Genomic DNA, 20,899 nt, shown 5'->3' with positions numbered 1-20,899 from the left:
GTACGCGTGTCAGATTAATTTAGCTTTCTACGGTGTATGGCATTCAGAAACGTTACCAAATAACTGGACAGTCGGCCTACATTTTGTACTGGAAGGCACCCATATGTCCAGTTATGAAATATTGCAGCAGTAACACAACTGAGCTTTTTACACATTTTAGCTGCTGTTCACCCCACAACTACCAAATGCACCTCTGTAATTAACATCAGTCATTTCATTTTATTTATTTGCTGAAGGCACCAGCGCACAAACGCTGTTCTTCTGTTCGAAGCCATTTTGTTTGAACCAATGCGCAGACAACTGAACATCCCCCCTCCCCACACACCCTCCTCCTCCCCCTCTCTTTTTCTTTCTTAATTGTTTATATACATTAACATTCTCCAAATAGACAGAATCCAGGTGACAGGACTGTAATTTGAAAGCCCGCTAGAAGAGCAGTAAGCAATTTAAGCTGTGCTGAACTGTAATCTTAGGTTGTCAAAAAGAAAGCCATTCTCCCTATGCTAATCAATCAATGTATCACCCACTCCGTTCATCTGCTGTGCTTAGCATATATCCCCAGGTCTGATATATCTATTAACTGCCCATCAGGCAGCCAGGCTGGCGGATGATGACATTCCTTGTATCTTGGCATTTGAAGGCAAATAACTAAGCTATCAGAGCCTGGGATAAACACCAGTGTAACGATTTCAGATTTCAGCAAAGACAATGCAGTAGCCCGGCATAGATTGGCTGCTCATTATACTGGCCAGACACCTTCATACAAAAACGTATTTACCCAGGGAGAAAGCCATGTTATCTGCCGGAAGCACATTATTTATTTAAAAAAAAAAAAAAAACATATATGTTATATTTTGGAAGGTGGTGGGTGTTGAACAGGGCACATAATAACATAAGAATCGTAATAATATGTATACGTATACAAATATTATATTAGTGCTGCACTTCTGTATAGTATACTGATATAGCATTTCCAGCCTGTAATTACAGTGTTCATGTTTTTGGAATGTTTGTAATAAATAATATTAATACAGTACTATATTGTTGGGTACTGTTGTCAAAATGCTATTGTTTCTAATATTACAAAGCTAAATTAGTCTATGTCTAAATGTATAGTATTTATTTATTTATTTATTTATTTATTTATTTATTTTTATATGGCTGATTTTCCACAGTAGGCTAATTGTCCTTACTGGTATTGCTGTTTCAGTATTACTGTACAATAAACAATGACCAGTTTAATACTTTAAAAAGTAATACTACTACTACTACTACTACTACTACTACTACTACTACTACTAATAATAATAAATAATAATAATAATAATAATAATAATAATAATAATAATAATAGTAAACATATATCTGATGTTTTTTTAGAGGTTTGTTTTTGTAACAATTCCTATGTGAACAAACATGAGGGAACGCAGAGACATACAAACGATGCAAGTATTAGCAAAGCACTGATTGGTTTGCACTGGAGAGCTTAACATTGAGTTGATATCTGTACATTCATAAAGTTAATAATGATGTTTTGGTTCTCGCTCCCTGCCTGAAGATTGAGTTTCTTCAAGCCCTCAGGACTCCCTGCTGTTGTGAGAATAAGCAGTGATAAACACTCCAATGTGTTGCTGACAGGTTGTGCTTCAGCTAGTTGATACTATATTGCAATACACATGGGAAAAAAGGCTCTTTTATGTAGAAATAAGTGGTAGATTCCAAATAACAAACAACTTGTATAATAAAACAACGTGGGAAGCAAACTGTAATTAAAAAGCATGGCCAGTGTTTTGAATCCCCTGTCTTGTGAGGTAGTCTGGTTTCTAGTGTGACGCTGAATTGGCAATTGAAATGAGCTTGTTTTCATGTCTGCACAGGAGGGAAGGGAGTCGGGGACGTTATCTCATGGGATTTGTGATGATACAGTTTCTCTGTAAAAGGACTCCTTCAGCATGGTCAAAGTGGAAAAAAAAACAATGTCAAGAGACTTGCAGGAAAGAGAGGTCCTGATTATCACCCCTTTATAGGTCTCGTCCCGGTGCCTCCATTGTTCTGTCCCCTGGCACCATGCTGGGGAGTCTGGAGTGGAGCTCTGGTCCTAATGGAAGTACTCCCTACTGAGCACCCTGCACCCTCACCACTGCAAGCACTGCCCCACTGGATAGTTACTGGAGGCCTCTCATCTCAACAATATGATATCCGATGAGATCACAGTGCAAGTTGGTGTGGCTGCAGGCATACGAATACTGCTTTATTAGTGTCTTGGGTTTCATTTCATTTCAATAGCTAATCTCAAGTTGAAGCAAATTAGCAGTCAGCCTGGACAGATTGCCAGTTGATCATGTTGAAAAGCTACCTTATCCATTATTGGATCTCAAATGGAGGAGACTTAAGAATGGTCTGACTTTTTAGTTAATGTGCAAATCATGGGAAATTTTTCGGGTTCAGGTCAGAATCCAAGGGCCGATGTCAGGGTCATGTTGGGGTTTACTGCCTTAGCCTGCATCTCATTTCAAACACTACCCCATGTGCCCTACCCCAGTGTACTCCTTCCCTTCCCTTCTTTCACAAGAGATCTGTTCTGTCAACTGTATGCTCCTGAATTACTTGAAAGGAAAGTACATAGTGCTAACACAATATTCCAAGCCAGTCTTAACCAATTTGTATTGCCATCCTATTGTACAGTAGGTCTCTAACAGGGCGAGCAGCCCTGTACATTTAGTTGTTTATTTTTAGAACTGGGTCTCCCCCTCTGCCCCCGTGTTATTTTGTATTTGTTTGTTTTATGATTTATTTATAGTATTTATGTTTTGTATTTATGATGGTGTAGCTGTGCATTTTGTTTTGTTATTGTTTTGAAAATGTATTTATTATAAATGACAGCGGGCTGTATGTTTTGTTTGTGCAGCGTGGATGAGAGAGAGAGAGAGAGAGATTGATTGATTGATTGATTGATTGATTGATTCATTTAAAAACATATCCGGAACTTAAAGGATCTGTGAAGGCTACTGCCCAGCCGGACCTTTAGGTCTGTTGTGTGTTCGTGATTTAGATTTGTTTACATCTTTTGTTTTGCTCTGTAAACAAGTGTCTTTTTGTTTGTTTAAATATTTCATTTATTTTTGATATTAAATATATGGTGCACGCCGCGCCTGTAAACTGCGGTTACCTTTCTTGTTCTTCCTTCTTCTGGCCATTTCCTGCCACAAACTCTAACATTTTTTCTAAATGAACCACATATTGTATGAATTGAATTTTTGAATGGAGTTTTATTTGAAGCTATTACTGAAGAAAATATATCGAATCGCTCCTTACAGAAAGTAAAAGACTAAACATTGTGAATTGAAGTCGGTAACTCACTCTCAGTTTCTTCAGTGTTGACTGCATGCCTTCATGACAGGAGGTGCAGCACGGAAAATATGCAAAGTTCACCATTAAAAATCCAGGTGCACGTTTAGCATGACGTGTGTGTCTGTCATTTAGAAACATGTGGTATCTATGAAGTACCGGTAATTCATATTACGAAACATTTACTGGAATTAGTTTGCTACCTCACTGTACTTTAAATGTACAGGTATTTATTTATTTACTTGTGAGTATTATTTACTTATACGTGTGAGCCTGATGATCAATATAATGGCTGGTCTTTGGTTTACTTTTCAAAGTTTTCTTTTTCTGGCTAGTACAACTGATTAAGAGATAGCATCCCTTGCCTGTTCTGACTCTCCTGTCCTCTCCTCTCCTCTCCTCTGCTATGCTGTGCATCTAAACTCAGATTAAAGCCAGCTGTACTTCCAATGAGGGCATTTAGGGTTAATGTTGTCTCCTTACAGCACCAGAAAATCCATGGAGGCTACGAACAGTACAATAACCTGGCTGAACGAATATGCCTGTTTGTTTATTGTTAGCACTTATAAAGAAAACGTATATAGGTCTGAAGGGTGCTTAACTGTTCCATATGTACTAACTAGCTTTAACCCCTCCCCTCTCATCACTCCTCTCCCAGTGGAATTCATTCGCAGGTGCAGGCTTCAAATGGTTCCATTGACTGCTGTTTCCAGAGCTCTGTCATTATCATTATCAAATGAACTTGTTTGTCAACCTCTGTTACTGTTCAATTTGCTAGATTACAATTTTGGGATGTATTCTCGTGTTGACTGTGGTCATGATTTGTGGTGGGGTTTAGTCTTTTTAAAACAAGCAATCCTTCTAATTGCATTACTGCTGATTGGTTTGAACTTTGATAATCTTTTTTTATATTTTATCAGCTTTATAGGTTGCTTTATCTTTGGTGACAGGATAGTCCTACATAATAATATTGCATGCTTGCATGTGTGTGTGTGTGTGTGTGTGTGTGTGTGTATGTATGTATGAATGAATGATGAGTTATTAAAAGGAAACATTTAATCCCTTGTTATAACTAGTTTTATCTTTCTTAGTCAGGTGTTTTTGCATTAAATCACTAAGCTACATCCCCTGTAAACACACACACACAGCACAAAATATATGTAGAAGAAAATAATTGCATATTACTTTGCATGCAAAATAAAAAGCCCTACTTTATCAATAAACATGAATACATCCTCTGCTAATCCTGGAGAGCACGTAGCTGGGGCTGACTGTGTGAGAATGACGCAGTAACTGCATAGAGCTGTGGATGGGTACATTTAAGCTGCTTATTATATTGACTGCTTTTTCTTTGTTTCTTTTTTTTTTTTTAACTCCTCAACCACAAAATGAAAAAAAGAAAAACAGCAGCTGAGCTCCCTCAATCAAAGCTCAGAGCAGCCAGAAGTTTATTGAAATGAGCGTTTATTTCTTCCAGTGCCAAAATGTATAGACAAAACAATGGAAGCATTATGGCACTTTTATTACTTAACTAAACAGGGACTACTGACAGTAACTGATAAGCATGTCTGCCTGTTACAATCGCTAATCGTTCTCTGGAATTGGGAGCTTTTGTGTTTTGACTTCTCAGTGCATGGTTTACATTTATAAGTAGCAAAATTATACTTGTAAAGCGTGCAGCTCTGTGAAAGAGAAGCTGAGGCAGCAGCGCTGTGCAAGACATCTGTCTGCTGTTCGAGCGGCTCTGAGAACTTACCTGCTGTGCAGTTAAAGGGATGCCCAGAACACGCCTGTTCCTGATAAGAGCCTCTTGCCACTGCAGAAGAAGCGACAGAGAAGCACCAGTACACTCACAGGGCTGACCTGTGACCAGAAGTCAGGGCTGAAAAGCAGAATAAAAAGCTGATCATTCTGCAATGCAGTTATGATCTGCATTTCCACCTGAGCAAAAGGTTCTGGAAATCTTATTCCGTCATTTCTTATTCATCATACCGTAGATCAGATCAGCTAAACATATTGTGCGTGGGGTGTCTCTTATTGTATAAGAGATGTCATCGTGCAGTTTGGGTGAGAGAACTACGAAGCAAGGCTTGCCCCCCTGCCCCAGTCCTGAAATGGTTCAGTTCCAGAATCAACTGTCCAGAATCAACTGTCCCTGAATCCCTACAAGTGTGGTGTCGTGGTGAGACTATTAAAAACAAAAGTGCAGCTGGAGAAACTTGAGCCAGTACCATTAAAGCATTGAACGCCTTTTGCCTTGTTCAGATTGTAGCAATTTCATTTCTTACTTTTCTACAGTTTTTTTTTTTTTTTTTTTTAACATTGTAGTTAGGTGTGGTGTTCTGTGCACCAGATAAGATGTACTAGAATGATGGCAAATAATTCACTGTGATTGGTTGATTTCTCAGATGTGATTTATAATTGAGCCATGGGGGGGGGGGGAATCCAAGCTGGTGGACAATCCAAGCTGTATCTCTTGAGTTCTGGTTGAGACCCAGTTTGTTGTATGCAATGGGAAGGATGGGTACTGGCTTCAGTACCAGCTTTTCTCCTGGGTGTCCTCAGTGAGAGCTGCAGTCACCTGATACAGTGATTCAGACCTGACCCTCCAACTGCTTGTAGATATTACCATTGTAGAGCCTGGCATCGAATCAACGCGTGGGATTCAGAGAATGAGTTCACTATAGAAGAGACATCAGGATAAAAAATCCAGAAACAAAACATGACTCAGTGATGCTAATTCCACACCCAGTGTATCATAATTCCATGAAATAATCAATTTGAATAATAATTAAAAAAACAACTCTGATATCTTAGAATGATGCTAAAGAGCCAGCTGCACACAGTATATATTCTGCTGATATTCTAGAAAAGAGATTTTAATGGGTCATGTTTACCTTCAGTCCAGGCAAGGTTTTACTTTACCAACTTTGGTGTTTATTCTTATTTATTTATTTATTTATTTATTCATTTTGTCTTGCAGGTGTGTGGCCTTCAGAAGAAGTGTTGGCCTACTACTGCCTGAAAACCCCCGAGGTGTTCAGGTAACTCCGCACTGTGTCAGCAGCTGGTGCCGGTCCCTGCTGACCGCTGAGTGGAGGTCAGGGTTAGCCCTGCTCCTCCCGCTGAGCTCTCCACCAGCAGCAGCATCGCCTCTGGGTGCAAATACTGCCCACCAAGCTCCTGGCTGAGGTGAAAGGCACCCAGCACTTTTGATTTCCACTCAAGGCTCTGTGCGCTTTGATTTCCTTTAAGGGAATGCATTGATCGGGCAGTATTCATCCTGAAGGTCAGCCAAGCACTCGCAGTGCGAGAGAGAGAGAGAGAGAGAGAGAGAGAGAGAGAGAGAGAGAGAGAGAGAGAGAGAGAGAGAGAGAGAGAGAGGTGGAAAGGCATTTTGTGTGTGTGTCAGTGTTCATTTTTGTATATTCCAATATTTTGTTTCGTTATGCGGAAATGTAAACTGGTAAAAAAAAAAAAAAAAGAAAAAACTTTTCTTTAAAATAAAAAAAAAGAAAAATACATAAATGAATGAAACCAAAAGAAAGCATGATATGGAATGATCCCTGTTCATTTCACTGTCTTACACGTCCAGAAAAATAGTGAATCAGTGAACAGCCTCTATGCAGGGAAATCTAGGACTTTTACAATTTGAGTCAGTGAGGGAAAGTGAAATCCAACGTGATCGCATTGTGACATCGTGCTACATGACAAGTGAAATCCAACGTGATCGCATTGTGACATCGTGCTACATGACAAGTGAAATCCAACGTGATCGCATTGTGACATCGTGCTACATGACAAGTGAAGTCCAACGTGATCGCATTGTGACATCGTGCTACATGACAAGTGAAATCCAACGTGATTGCTATGTGACATCGTGCTACATGACAAGTGAAATCCAACGTGATCGCTATGTGACATGTCCTATAATGTGCCGCCTCTGTGAATGAAGTGAACCTGAACTGAAAACAGTTACAGCAGCATTGAAGTTCGGAACATCTGACTGTACAGCCAGAAACCATTTCTACAACATAATGCTGAGCTCCAGCCACACTCACATGAATTATTAATATCACCGCTTTTCAAGTAATCTTCTGACACACTGAAGAGAAATGGATTCCCTGCTCAGGATGCTGAGAACAGGCTTGTCCAGCGTTGACGATCAGTAATAGCTGAATGTTATGTTTGGGATGGAAAACATTGAAGACAAACTGGGAAGCAAGTTCTGTTACTTATTGTAGTATTAATACGAAAAAAAAAAAAAAAAACCCCATGGAAACTTTTTTCTGAATGTTTTCTAATAGTCAGTACAGGTGAAATCCTTATTGACCTAGACAGTAATGTTGCAGCTGTTCATTTTCTTAAATTATTTATTTAAAGAAAGAAAAAAAGGGGTTCTGGGAATAGCTCCTGAGTATAAACACTGCCGTACATCACACACACACTGGGAATAGCTCCTGAGTATAAACACTGCCGTACATCACACACACACTGGGAACAGCTCCCGAGTAGAATTGCTGCTGTACCCCACACACAGACGCAAGCCGTTCTGTATCTACTTCTTTATAGTTAATATATAAGCTCAGAGATCCCACTCAACTGGTGCTGCAGGTCTGTTTTTTTTAAGCAGATGACGTCAGCTCAATGAGATCCTGCTTCACATAGTAGATATAATGATAGGTTACGGATGTAAACTCAGTTCCCTGAAAGAGAAGATGACCAACAACCAATACTTTTGGGAGATGCCTTCCACAGGTCAATTATTCACTGAGCATGTTATACATGACGTCTTCGGTCCCACCTGCCAAGGGATTAAATAGTCACTACGCAGAGATCTTGTTCTCGTTTACATCGAACCCGCGAATGCGAGTGATGCGAACCGGGGTGCATCAGTAGCCTATAGTTCCCTTTCAATTCGAAGATGACCAGTAACCCAGCTAGCCGCAGTACAGATATCAGTCAATAATGCACCTCGAAAGAGGGCCCATGACGTAGCCACACCTCCCAGGTGGCGTTATGCCGCATTATTATATGCAGTCTTAACTGTGTCCACAATCCAGGGGGACAGTCACTGCTTCGAGAGGGCTTGACCCAGAGTCCTTTCATCATGACAGATGTTGGAAGCCGGATATCTGCAGCATCGTACCCAAAACCAAGCGTAGCTCTGAAGCTAGCGATTCGGGAATAGCTACAGATTGTAGCATGCCATCCAGGTGGGCTTCTGTGATTCTGCATTGGCTGTTAGGGAATACAGGATCATTGGCCAGGCCTCCCACTGGAAGCTGCTATGGTGGAGTCCTCTAGTGGAAACTGTGCTAGCCCCAGCGCTTCTGCACCTTCCAAGGAGGCAAGAGGGGCCACACTCATGGAGACCCTTGTCGCCGATGCCGGTCGTTACCAGGAGGACTGAACATCCTGCAGAAAATCCAGGAACACCGGAAAAGGCTGGGGGTTTGAAGATTGCGCCAGTCTGAATACAGACTGGTGTTGTTCAGTCACTGCCTCCCAGGGAACCTGGGGGAATCGTGTCAGCTTCAGAGGCTGAAGCTGACTGAGTTGTTGTCTTTATTTTGTATTTAGTTTTTTAAAACAGCAAGGCAGTATACACACACACATACAGACACTCAACAGCAAGCTGGACAGTAAGGGTGATTTTACTGCGAACAAAAAATCAGTAGTAATAGATAGTCGCTTGTGGCAGACTAGGTTGAGCGCAGCAAGTGTTCGAGCCGAGGCTGCCCAGAGTACTCAACTCAACAGTGGAAGGATACGTCTCTCTTTTTTTATTTTTCGAAGCTGCAAAGGTAGAGGAAAAATAGAAAAACACAGGCAGCAAGTTTAGTAGAAGCAGACTACAGTCGCTATGCGATGTAGGCTGTTGAAAGAATATTGTTAATATTTTTTTAAAAAGGCGCGCAGTTGCATGACGTATCGTTCAGTCTTACGAGCAATATAATTGCAAGGGAACTTGTGACAGAGAGTGAATGAATCTGACCTGTGAGGGTGCTGTGTAACAGGGACAGTGTGCCCCGGACTGGATGGTTTGACAGTTCATTCCAGGGTCAGTTGGAAGTCGGAGATCCAGAAGGGGGCGGAGCCACTATACCAGAAGTTATTGCCCTAATACAGTAGGTGATGTGTCAGTCATGGATTGGAGGAGACATGATTGCATTCGCCACCAAAGGGGGCGTGACTGAGGGTATATCAGGGTGTGTGGCCAAGCGAGCTGTACCTCTGTTATGGTTACAGAAACGACAGAGAGGAGTAAAAAGGAAACCGTGACTGTTTAGTGTTGTACTGTTTGTCTACTAACTATTCGTGTTTGTCATTTGTAGACAGCTAAATATCCAGGAGCTGTCGCTGATAAGCCAGCATCAAACTTGGACTGCACTGCACCACTGTTCAACATTTGTATCATATTCACAACACCACTTGCACCCAGAGCACTCACTGTTGGAATGGTGATCATGCAGGTGTTTTAAAGTGTGTTTGGCATTATTATTTCGGGACTGAACTCCTTGGTTTTGACTGGCTGTACACATCATTGTGTATATGCAGTCTTATTATTTAAAAGCAAGTAATACAACTTTGTTTTCACCATTGGAACTGTTTTTGGACTGTTGTTTCTAAGCACTGCATCACTGCTACACCTGTACACTACAGACCACTTTGCCACAGAACTCTAGAAAACTCTAGAGAAAGAGCTCTTTTAAAAGAGTCAATCACACAACTGGAAAAAGTTAGTATATACCTACCTTACTTACCTGGTTATGAGAAGCAAAAGAGTACAAGATGATATGTAAAAAGTGAATACCTGACCTGTGGCAGGCATAACCCGAAAGTATTGGTTGTTGGTCGTCTTGGAATTGAAAAGGAACACAATGGGATGGAAAAATCAAGTTAGTAACAGTTGTCATTTGCACCTATTATTTCTGAAAGTAAAAAATCTGTTAAAGGTACAAAAGTAGGCTGGGTCACACAGGCACACGGTTGAGAAGTTTCACTCAAGGTAATCTTCTGAGTTACTACTTGATGTTTAACTTGGACATTTTCATTTTCACCAAAAAAATGGCTCCAACTGAGTTGTGGTGTGTGTATCTTGATAATCCCTATTGTAAAGCATAGTTAAAATACAACCACTTAAAACTAGGAACAAACAACAATAATGCTGACTGCTTCGTCAAAAACATGAAATAAGAAGCTGCTAAAAATGTGTGCTAGATTTCTCCCGGCTCACTTAAGCAGCCTTTGAATTATTTTTTCTACAGAACGATTGACACCAGCCCAATGTAAGGTACTAATGATGTGATGTGTGCTTAGCCACCTCTCTCTCTTCCCCCCTGCCCCTCTCTCTCTCTCTCTCTCTCTCTCTCTCTCTCTCTCTCTCTCTCTCTCTCTCTCTCTCTCTTGTGCTCCCCTACACAATCTGGCCCCACCAGAAAGAAAGAATGAAAGAAAGCACCTCTGACAAAGAATTAGAAAGAAGAAGACGCAGAAACAAAAAAGAAAGAAAAATGAGGCCTTCTCAGATTGTTGCCAGCTCACAGTGTACATGTTCAAGCGAGTGCTAATGAGAAAGCCCCCCAACTGGTTCTGATGCTTTGTGACCTTTCTTTATCATTTTCATTCAAGGTGGTCTGCCCAGTGTCTCCCCAACTTCCTGCCTGCTCTTGTCTCTCCCCTGCCGCTGAATTGTGTGTAATATATATACCTGATCATTGGAACCATTTTGCCCTAATCTGTGTGGATTTTCTTGTTTCCTCTGTCTCTGTCTCTGTATCTCTCTGTCCTGGTTCTCCCTCCCTGTCCATCTCTCTGTCTCTCCTCTCAGGGGCCTTACCGTGTGTGAACTGGGGGGCGGCATGACATGCTTGGCTGGGCTGATGGTAGGTAACCTCCATTCAGGTTCTCTTAACTCACTTCCAGACATAGAAACTGATCCACACGCAAACATTCACACACACACACACACACACACTAACATACACCCACATACACTAACATACATGCATACATACAAACACACACATACACTAACATATGCACACACACTAACACACATGCATATACACACACACACATACACTAACACACACACACGCACAATGAAACACGCACACTGAAACACACACTTACACACAAGCACTTTGTTTTAAAAAAAAAAAACTCCCTAAGCAGCACTAACTCCCAGGTCAGGGCACTGCCAACTGCTTCAGCTGAGGTCAAGTTAGCGAGTCTGAAGAGACCCTCCAGATTGACTGTCTTTCGTATCATATTGATTTGATGGGCAGAACCATTTTATCCCTGTGTTGCCAATGGAACCTTTTCTTCCATTGCCTCTTCTTATTACAAGAAGCTTTTTTTCTTTCTCTACCTTCAGCTGAGTGGGCAGTCCTGATTTGTTTCAGGTGCAGTTAACTCTGTGTTGGTGCATTAACCCTTGGCATGCTGTCCTTTTATTTATTTGAGGTTGTGCAGTAGGTCCAGCAGCATGCTTATATGGACTGGACCCTCTCCGGTGTTGTTTTAGTGAGCATTTAATGGACTGATCCACCTTAAACGAATGACCTCTGCAGGGAGTGCAGCTGCATTTCCCTGCCCCCTCAGTAACTGTGACTTAGCAAAGCGGAGAATCACACAGACATGTCTCTATCAATCAGTTACATTTTCTGGCCTCTTGTTTTTCAAACCACCTGTGAATTCAAGCTTTTGGGAGTCCTTTCAGAAGTGGTCCCAGTGGTTGAAGCATTTTTGATTAGTTAATAAGTGTGATAAACACTTGACTAAGCATAAAGAACAATAGAGAATGACAGACAACAAAAATACGTTACCATATGATTAAGTATTATTATTATTATTATTAATAATAATAATAATAATAATAATGAATACATGCAGTTTATACAATGGTATTAAAAAGATCTGGTAGAGCTGGGATGTAGCTGCTGCTCAGACAGGCACACTGGCAGACAGGTGACCGTGTACTGACTCAGTCCCGTTAGAGTCTAAGGTAGGCAGTGGAACTCCCCTCGTTGCAGCTCAGTTGGAGCGCCATGATATAGCTGCTAATGTTTTGCTGCATTTTTACGCCAACAAGCATGATCCAGGGTGGCTGTGTGATAATGAGATTCTTTGGATTCCAGCCAGTCAATGAGCAGCCCTCACACACATTCTCTAAGCCCTGCGACGTCATTTATTTTTATTCAGCCTGGATGTGTCAGGAGAGCACAGTTTTAACACAGTATTTTTATTTATTTATTTATTTTTTATATGTCTCTACAAATAAAAAGCATATTGTTCAGGGTCTGATTGGCATTTGACAAACCTGTCATGGTGCTGTACAATGTTATACAATGTTATACAATGCTACAGCCTCGATGTATGAGCATGTCAGAACGCACACACACACACACACACACACACACAAAGGAGAAAAGAAAAAAAAAATTAGCCTTACAAAGCCATTTGCCTGCAATGCAAAGTTATATGAAGGGCATCTGGCAGGCAGACAGAGCCAGCTGAGAGGCAGAGTGACAGCCTTGTATGATGGCTCAGCTAGATAAACAGAAAGCCACAAATGAAAGACTCTCAGAATACCATCATCCCCTGTCACAATGCAATTACCGAACAGAATGATAGCAAGATAGAGGCTCCTCGCAAATGGAATGATAAAAGTATTGACTGATTTGATTGAATGATTAAAATAATGCAGAAAAAAAAAGCAATAGGTGAGGAAGCATAATACTAGCAGGCTTGTCACTTCTGCCTCCTCTGGTTTCTTCACCACTGAGAGAGCGCCGTGTACAACTATTGTTTCATGCATTTCTTTTTTCTTGTAATCATTTTTTTTTCTAGATCGCTATTGCTGCCGATGTCAAAGAGGTCCTGCTCTCTGATGGGAATGAAAAAGCCATCCAAAGTATCCTTCTTCTGATGAAAATAAACCGTGCTCCGAGCTGGGCCACGGCGAGTGCAATTACCACCGTTTTGCCACAGCGGAAAGAAAAACAAAATTTGGATAAAAGCATCAAACAGCACAGGTTACACTTAGTAGCATGTGCTGTGCAACAAGTGCAGTTAGCATATCACTTTGTTCACAAGAACCTGCAGCCCTCAGGCTCAACTGCCTGCTGTGGTCCAGTGGGTTGACACTGCTGGGCAGGGCTGGCTCCAGAAATAATTATTAGGGGGGGCTTAGCATGTGAGGAGTGGAGCCAATGTGAACATTTTGGGTTAATATGCTCTGATGTTTGCTTTCGTAGCACTTGTTATTTCTGAAGTCACGTGACTGACTGAGCAGTGATATAAATACACACATTGTTAATGTAGCTGATCCTGTATAGTGTGCTTGTGAGAAAAATCACACACAAGAAATAATGATAATAAAAAACAGCATAAAAAGATAGTGAATACTCTATATTAGAATTAAACCAAAATTAAATGAAGAACAAAACACATTTTTTGGTTTTCAAATTTTGTAAGATTTTTCAGTTTAGAAAATTGGATGACTTTTGTTCATTATTCCAGTTACAACAAAATTATGTTGTGGAGTTTATTTATTTATTTATTTCAAAAAACAAAACAAGCTCTACAGTAAAATAAAACCTGTAAATTTGACTAAAACTATTTACATCATATCCATTGTTATGAGCAGTTTTCAACCCACTTACCATTTACTGCAGTATATACTACCAAAACCTTTAGGCACAATACAATGTCTTTCAGCACCAAGGAGTTACAATACCCCAGGATAATTAAATAAATAGTACTGAAAAAAAACAAGCAAACACTAATTATTTTTCCTAGATTTGTGTAGTGCTGTACAGGTCTGCAGTGTTGATGAGCTTAAAACAATACAGTTCGCCTTGGGCCCACTGATGCAAAGTGATGAACAATCGGATCTCAGTTCTGTTCTTTTTCTATAAAAATCAGGCCAAAGCTTGTTGTTCTTCAGTAGGATTTTACTTTCCTTAATGCAGAAAAGAAGCATTCACAACTTACACTTGTAACTGGAAATGTCAATGCTAGCCTAAGTAATTTCCAGAGAAAGCTGACTGCACTCAGGAAACTCCCAATGTTTGTAAATGAGAGGGCACTGCCTGCACGTCTAGAAAGGGCTGCTTGAGCAACTGTTACCTCTGCCTTTAGAAGACTCTTTTATCTATAGAAAGGGCATCACCATATTTTTCAACAACATCAGAAATGTCAGGACTGTAGGAAATTACTAGAAGCAGGGTTTAATGAAAACCACTGTTCCACCAATATGCGCCTCGGCACTGCGGACATTCATTCGACCTTTACAGGTGGCTTAGTTTATAACTAAAGTATACACTTGCAATGGACACATGCCCTGGTGTGTATAATACATATTTACTGCATCAAATACTGGATATTAAAATTGTGGAAAGAGCGTAGGGGTCTGCATTCTGCACTAAACTGCATTTCTTTTAAACAGTTTTATTTTTTGTTCTGCATTTTGCATAAGCTGTAAAGCTGCCTCTGCCGTGGGACAGTGTGTTACATTGGTGTCCCCTTTCTCTAGAATAACCCTGCTAAATATTCAGAACAGGCCCGCAGTGGTTTAAAAACCCCCAAAACTATTAGTTTTAATATTTATTTGATTTCTTAAAGGAAGTAAATAAAATTGTGGATTTAATTCTCTGTAAACAAGACATAACAAACACCACAGCCACATTAATAGATTTAAATAAGTGAGTTTGGTTACCATGGCATTAATAGCCTATAAGTGCCTCCACTGTTTGTTTTCAAACACATCTTCCCTTAATAGAGATGTGCTAAACATACCGAAACGTTGGGAAGTTGGCTCTTTTGAGCAAAATATATCTCTTCCACAGCTTGTGCAGTACCTTTAGTGCTAAAACCTAATCCTCTAATCCAGAGGCAGTGACACTTTCCATGACTCCACCCACAGCCTGAGATTACTTGGTCTCAAAGAATTGAAAGGGATTCAAACTAACACCAGAGGGAGCCCCTATAGTGCCATTCAAGAAAACAACAACAACATTGCTTTTGCAAAACACATAAATGTTTGATGAAATTGTATACAATGTCAGCTGAATACACTTCAATGTATATCCCTTTACCGTGATTGGTTTTGAATACAGTTCAATGTATATCCCTTTATTGTGATCGGTTTTGAATACAGTTCAATGTATATCCCTTTATTGTGATCGGTTTCGCTGCAGGATCTGTATCATCTGTTCTGTCTTTAGCCCCCACCAAGTGGGTTTAATTCTCTGGGATCGGCAGCATTTAGATTGCTTCCCTGCATCTGTCACCAAGTTTCAACCCTGACCTTTGTCCTTTTTACTAAGCCACTCGTCTGAATTAGACTCTAACAGCAACCTCCCAGTGACAGTCCTGTGTCAAGGCACTGGCAGCTAAGAATCAGAAACTTAGCTGGATTTTCCACCTCCTATGTTTAACATCCCAGTATCAGGGCCATGCAGTAAGAAAATACATGTAAGAGTCCAGGAAAAATACGAAATAGGAGCAGTGGTTACAGGAAGTGCGACTTACAGCATCATTTTTGACCTTACCGAATAAACCACACTGTAACATGATACAGCTCAGTGGAAAATAGGGCCTGTGATTCCTTGTTTGGCCAGTGCACTAGAAAGCAATGCTGGTTTCTGTACTTTATCAACACCTTGGCTGACCAGAAACTGGGGCTGTTTGGTGATACTTCAATAACAGTGTTTCATGTCTGCTTTAGACTAGATCGAAGTGAAAGAGCATCACTAAGGAAGGTGATTTATTTATTTATCAGTTACACAGACTGCTCCAAGTGAACTATACATTCTGGACTTCTTTGCACCTGACATTCCTTTAATCTTGGTGTATAAAATCTCAAAACAAAGTGAATGCATTCACTTGCACATACCTGCCTGCGTATATACATACCTACAAGCTACATGTCCACGACCTTGTGTGTGCAGCGCAATACTGCCGTGGTGTGGTGTTCAGCACTGATATTCTCTAAATGCCATGGAAATACAGTAGTGTATGAAGCAGCCATTGAAATTGCCACCGCTTGTCCTCTCCTCTTTGAGCTGTCACCCAAGTCTTGAATTGATTATAGGATTTGCCTTGGTCCGGCATTGCTTTGGCTCAGCCACAGTGTTTCTTTTGGCACTGCCAGTGCAGCATGTTAACAGTGAACCCATTGCACATTAAAGAGATCGCTGTCTTTGATCTCTGAATCGAGTCCTGATATTAACTGGGGTCTGTGGTGTCCAGTGGAGCCTGACCGTTAGCTCTGCAATATATATCCCAGTGTTATTTCAAGAGAGGGGAACTCTGATAAGTAAGGAGCTGCACTGCCACAATCAGTAATACTGTCTTTCCCTTGTGAGCAATGGAGATTAAGGGTGTATCTTGCTGAGACACATTGTTTATGTTTTTAGACTAGGTTGTGTTTAATGGTTTCATGGTTTGTTTTACCTTGTGTCCTATCACATTAAGTTAAGGCAGTATGATTTCAGATAACTGGTTGATCAATAATTTGACTGTGATGTCAAGTTGTTGAGAAACAAAATATGCCATCAGTGTTTAATATCAAGTTATGTTAAGTAGGTATGTAATGTATGGACCCAATCCATCCACTCACAGATCAATAACCTAGGTGTGTTATTGGGAATAGTAGACAAACAAATGCAGAACTGCAAGGTTTTTTTTCTCTTCTGATCGCAGACAGTGCTGTATGTACAGATCACTGCATGTTCAGTACAGATCACTGCATGTTCAATACAGATCACTGCATGTTCAGTACAGATCACTGCATGTTCAGTACAGGTCACTGCATGTTCAGTACAGATCACTGCATGTTCAGTACAGGTCACTGCATGTTCAGTACAGATCACTGCATGTTCAGTACAGGTCACTGCATGTTCAGTACAGATCACTGCATGTTCAATACAGATCACTGCATGTTCAGTACAGATCACTGCATGTTCAGTACAGGTCACTGCATGTTCAGTACAGATCACTGCATGTTCAATGCAGATCACTGCATGTTCAGCACAGATAACTATTTCCATCTGTTTGTTTTCTTAACTGGTCCTTGTTAGATGTGCGCAGTGTCATAGAAAGGAACAGGAAAATGGGCGTTATCAAGGCAGCTTCAATATCCAGTTGGTAAGTATCTTATTGTTTCAACATAAAATACATGTAATATCTTTAGTGCTGCCTAGAAGTATGGGTTTGACAGCACTGGAGACACACAGAACACTCCCCCATAGGCCTCTCAACCCTTGGAACAGTGTATGCATTGTGGTAAACCCTGGTAAAAGCATGTGTAGGAAAGTATGACAAAGCAAGATAAACTTAAGATTACAGGGTAACCTATTTACTCACTCAGCTAAAGGCTCCACCGCTTGAAGTGCAGGGAGAGCCATGCCAACACGTTACCGAATTGCCCACGTTTGTAGCCAAGCTTACCCACAGGGAGCACTGCATTGCCCATTGTTCTCCTGCGCATTACGAAGGAAAGTGGGTTGAAGAAATTTTACCTGACTTCAGTGACCCGTTCTGGTTAGGTGGGTGATAAGTACAGACAGAGACTTCCCGGGGTGGGCTTGGTAGCTTGGTTCATAGCATCAGGTGGCATGCTAAAGTTGAAACTGAAAATGACAAACACTTAAATGGGAACACTTTTCTAGAGGGACCGGTCTATACTGTGGGTAATGCTTTGTTCTGTCTTTGGCTCTGCCTTAGTGCCAGTTGGGGGGGGGGGGAGTCTTTGTGAAGTGCAGCTTGGCAGAGGCCACCTGAATTATTCCACAAAGCCTCAAACTAATAGCCTTGAGGTGAAACACTTCATATTGCACAGCTGCGCTATAGAAACCTGCATCCCATTTATTGAAGTAACATGCAGGGTTCTCATGCACTGTATTTCTTACAAATCTTAAAAGTGCCAGTGTAAATGCTGAATAAATCAAATCAGCATTGCATGTGTGCATGTGTGTATATGTACGGTATGTACAGTGCAGTAAAGCATTGGTGCATTGCCACTGAAGGTAAACAGGAGCGTTCTTGCTTAGTGTCTCAATTCCAAGCCAGTGAATATGGCTGTCCTCTAAGGACTATTTTGATTAAAAACCCTCTTCCAGAAATAATAATAATAATAATAATAATAATAATAATAATAATAATAATAATAATAATAATAATATAAAAAAAAACATTTAGAATCTCTTTACATGCTTTTAAATAATGAGAGCATAACTTGTGGGGGATATTCGGAATAAGATTAATAACTTGAAAATCATTTTAATGTTGTTTTTTGGGAGGGGAGTTGTTTTCACTAGTGTTAAACTATGATGAAAAAACTGAAAAAGGAAACATACAATTAGTGTGCATTAAGCCTCCCGTCACAATCAGAGGGGTATACTTAGTGTGCATTAAGCCTCCTGTCACAATCAGAGGGATATCATTAGTGTGCATTAAGCCTTCTGTCACAATTAGAGATGGGTGTAATTAGTGTGCATTAAGCCTCCTGTCACAATCAGAGGGGTATAATTAGTGTGCATTAAGCCTTCTGTCACAATTAGAGATGGGTGTAATTAGTGTGCAATAAGCCTCCTGTCACAATCAGAGGGGTATAATTAGTGTGCATTAAGCCTTCTGTCACAATTAGAGATGGGTATAATTAGTGTGCATTAAGCCTCCTGTCACAATCAGAGGGATATAATTAGTGTGCATTAAGCCTCCCATCACAATCAGAGGGGTATAATTAGTGTGCATTAAGCCTCCAATCACAATCAGAGGGGTATAATTAGTGTGCATTGAGCCTCCCATCACAATCAGAGGGATATAAATAGTGTGCATTAAGCCTTCCGTCACAATCAGAGGGATATAGTTAGTGTGCATTAAGCCTTCTGTCACAATTAGAGATGGGTGTAATTAGTGTGCATTAAGCCTCCCGTCACAATCAGAGGGATATAGTTAGTGTGCGTTAAGCCTCCCGTCACAATCAGAGGGATATAATTAGTGTGCATTAAGCCTTCTGTCACAATTAGAGATGGGTGTAATTAGTGTGCATTAAGCCTCCCGTCACAATCAGAGGGATATAATTAGTGTGCATTAAGCCTCCTGTCACAATCAGAGATGGGAGTGCTGAAGGTGGTGTGTGATTGTATGAGGGATTTCGGTTTTTAAAGTCACTGAATAATAGATTTTGGCCCCATGCTGTGAAGAAAGTTTGTGTTTCCACAAGACATAATTTTGTTTACTGAGTTAATAATTACTAATTCATAATTAGATTTGGGCTGTCTGGAATATGGCATTTTTTGAGGATAAAATGTCAAGTGTTTAACTAATTGAGTACCACATTTTTTGGCTGCTCCCTGGCCCAATCTCACTGCATAGAAATTGTTTTGAGAAGCTATAGCAGGTGAAGAAGCATCACACTCCAATTCCTGAGCCTCAGCTCCAGGGCTTTGTGCTCTAGATTGGGCTTTCTGTGCACCAGAGTGAAGCATACTCCCTGTCGCCCCTGCAGCTATTGCTTTGAGGTCTTTATCACAGTCGATTCAGCATGCTTTTCAAAAGAATGGCACTGCAATATGATTTAGATTTAATGAGTGAAGGCAGGATTTTTCAGAAAGGGACAATGAAAATACTGTACAATCATTTAAGCAAATTCATTCTGCAGCAGACTACTAATCAGACATGGTTTTATATGATATCATATAGCTGATATAACTATTGATTGTGATATTGCAGGTAGTGTAATTGTACAGGTGCTGTATTACTTTGTTTGTGCCCTGGAGATTAGAATCTGTTGATTATTATGTAGCTGCATGAATGTACCTGGTACTACCCTGTTCTAAGTAATACCAGCCCTAGGATTGCATTTTAGTTATGACACCAACTTATTAGAAGAATTATGATACATCTGTGCAATTATGTTTTGTTGCAAAATAATCTTCATCACAGTCTTTGTTGGGTACAAGGATCACCGCTACACCATCATTAAAATGTAATCCTTGGTTTGGTCAGATTGATCAAGATCCTGGGATTGGACACCCCTGATTAAGGACAAGGCTCTACAGAGATATAATATGCAAAAACAAAAAACTGAAAATAAATCATATTGGAAGAATTGAATCTGCTTTTGTTGTTTTTGATATGAAAAAACAATGAATGTGGCTAATTTAGCTCTTGTTTCCCCTCTGTGCAGCGTTGTGAGATGGGACAGTGAGGCTGACATCTCTCCGTTGGAAGGGCATTTTGACAGTGTTATCTGCGCTGACTGGTAGGTACATATGGCCTCCAATAAGAAAAGAAAGAATCTCTGAGCTCTGCCGGTATATCCTATTGCAGTGCAGCCTGATGCCTTCACAGTGTCAACAAGGTGGGAAACAAAGCCACCTTAACCTTGACACATTAATATTCATCTCCATGTGACAGTTATCAGGTAGTCTTCTGTCAGACAACAACTTCTACCATATTACTTCCCGAAGACTGCGTTTGAGAGGCATTTCCATTTTCTGAAATTGCCTCTTTTTCATGCTTGATGTACCAG

The 20,899-nt window shown here is 40.5% G+C and overlaps 1 protein-coding gene across 2 annotated transcripts in view; it reads left to right on the top strand.

Moving 5' to 3' along the window:
* LOC121316347 (calmodulin-lysine N-methyltransferase-like) overlaps nucleotides 1–20,899 on the top strand; it is a 157,388-nt gene that overhangs the window by 100,248 nt on the left and 36,241 nt on the right. For both annotated transcript variants that reach the window (XM_041251414.1, XM_041251412.1), the window contains exons 4-8: nucleotides 6,332–6,392; nucleotides 11,183–11,237; nucleotides 13,207–13,270; nucleotides 17,442–17,508; nucleotides 20,555–20,629. In XM_041251414.1, the coding sequence (XP_041107348.1) occupies nucleotides 6,332–6,392; nucleotides 11,183–11,237; nucleotides 13,207–13,270; nucleotides 17,442–17,508; nucleotides 20,555–20,629 (322 nt within the window). The remainder of the gene's footprint in view (nucleotides 1–6,331; nucleotides 6,393–11,182; nucleotides 11,238–13,206; nucleotides 13,271–17,441; nucleotides 17,509–20,554; nucleotides 20,630–20,899) is intronic.

This window comes from Polyodon spathula, chromosome 5, assembly GCF_017654505.1.
Source record: "Polyodon spathula isolate WHYD16114869_AA chromosome 5, ASM1765450v1, whole genome shotgun sequence".
Lineage (NCBI taxonomy): Eukaryota > Metazoa > Chordata > Actinopteri > Acipenseriformes > Polyodontidae > Polyodon > Polyodon spathula.
The sequence above is the reverse complement of the archived record's forward strand: the minus strand, read 5'-3'. Positions and strand labels throughout refer to the sequence as shown.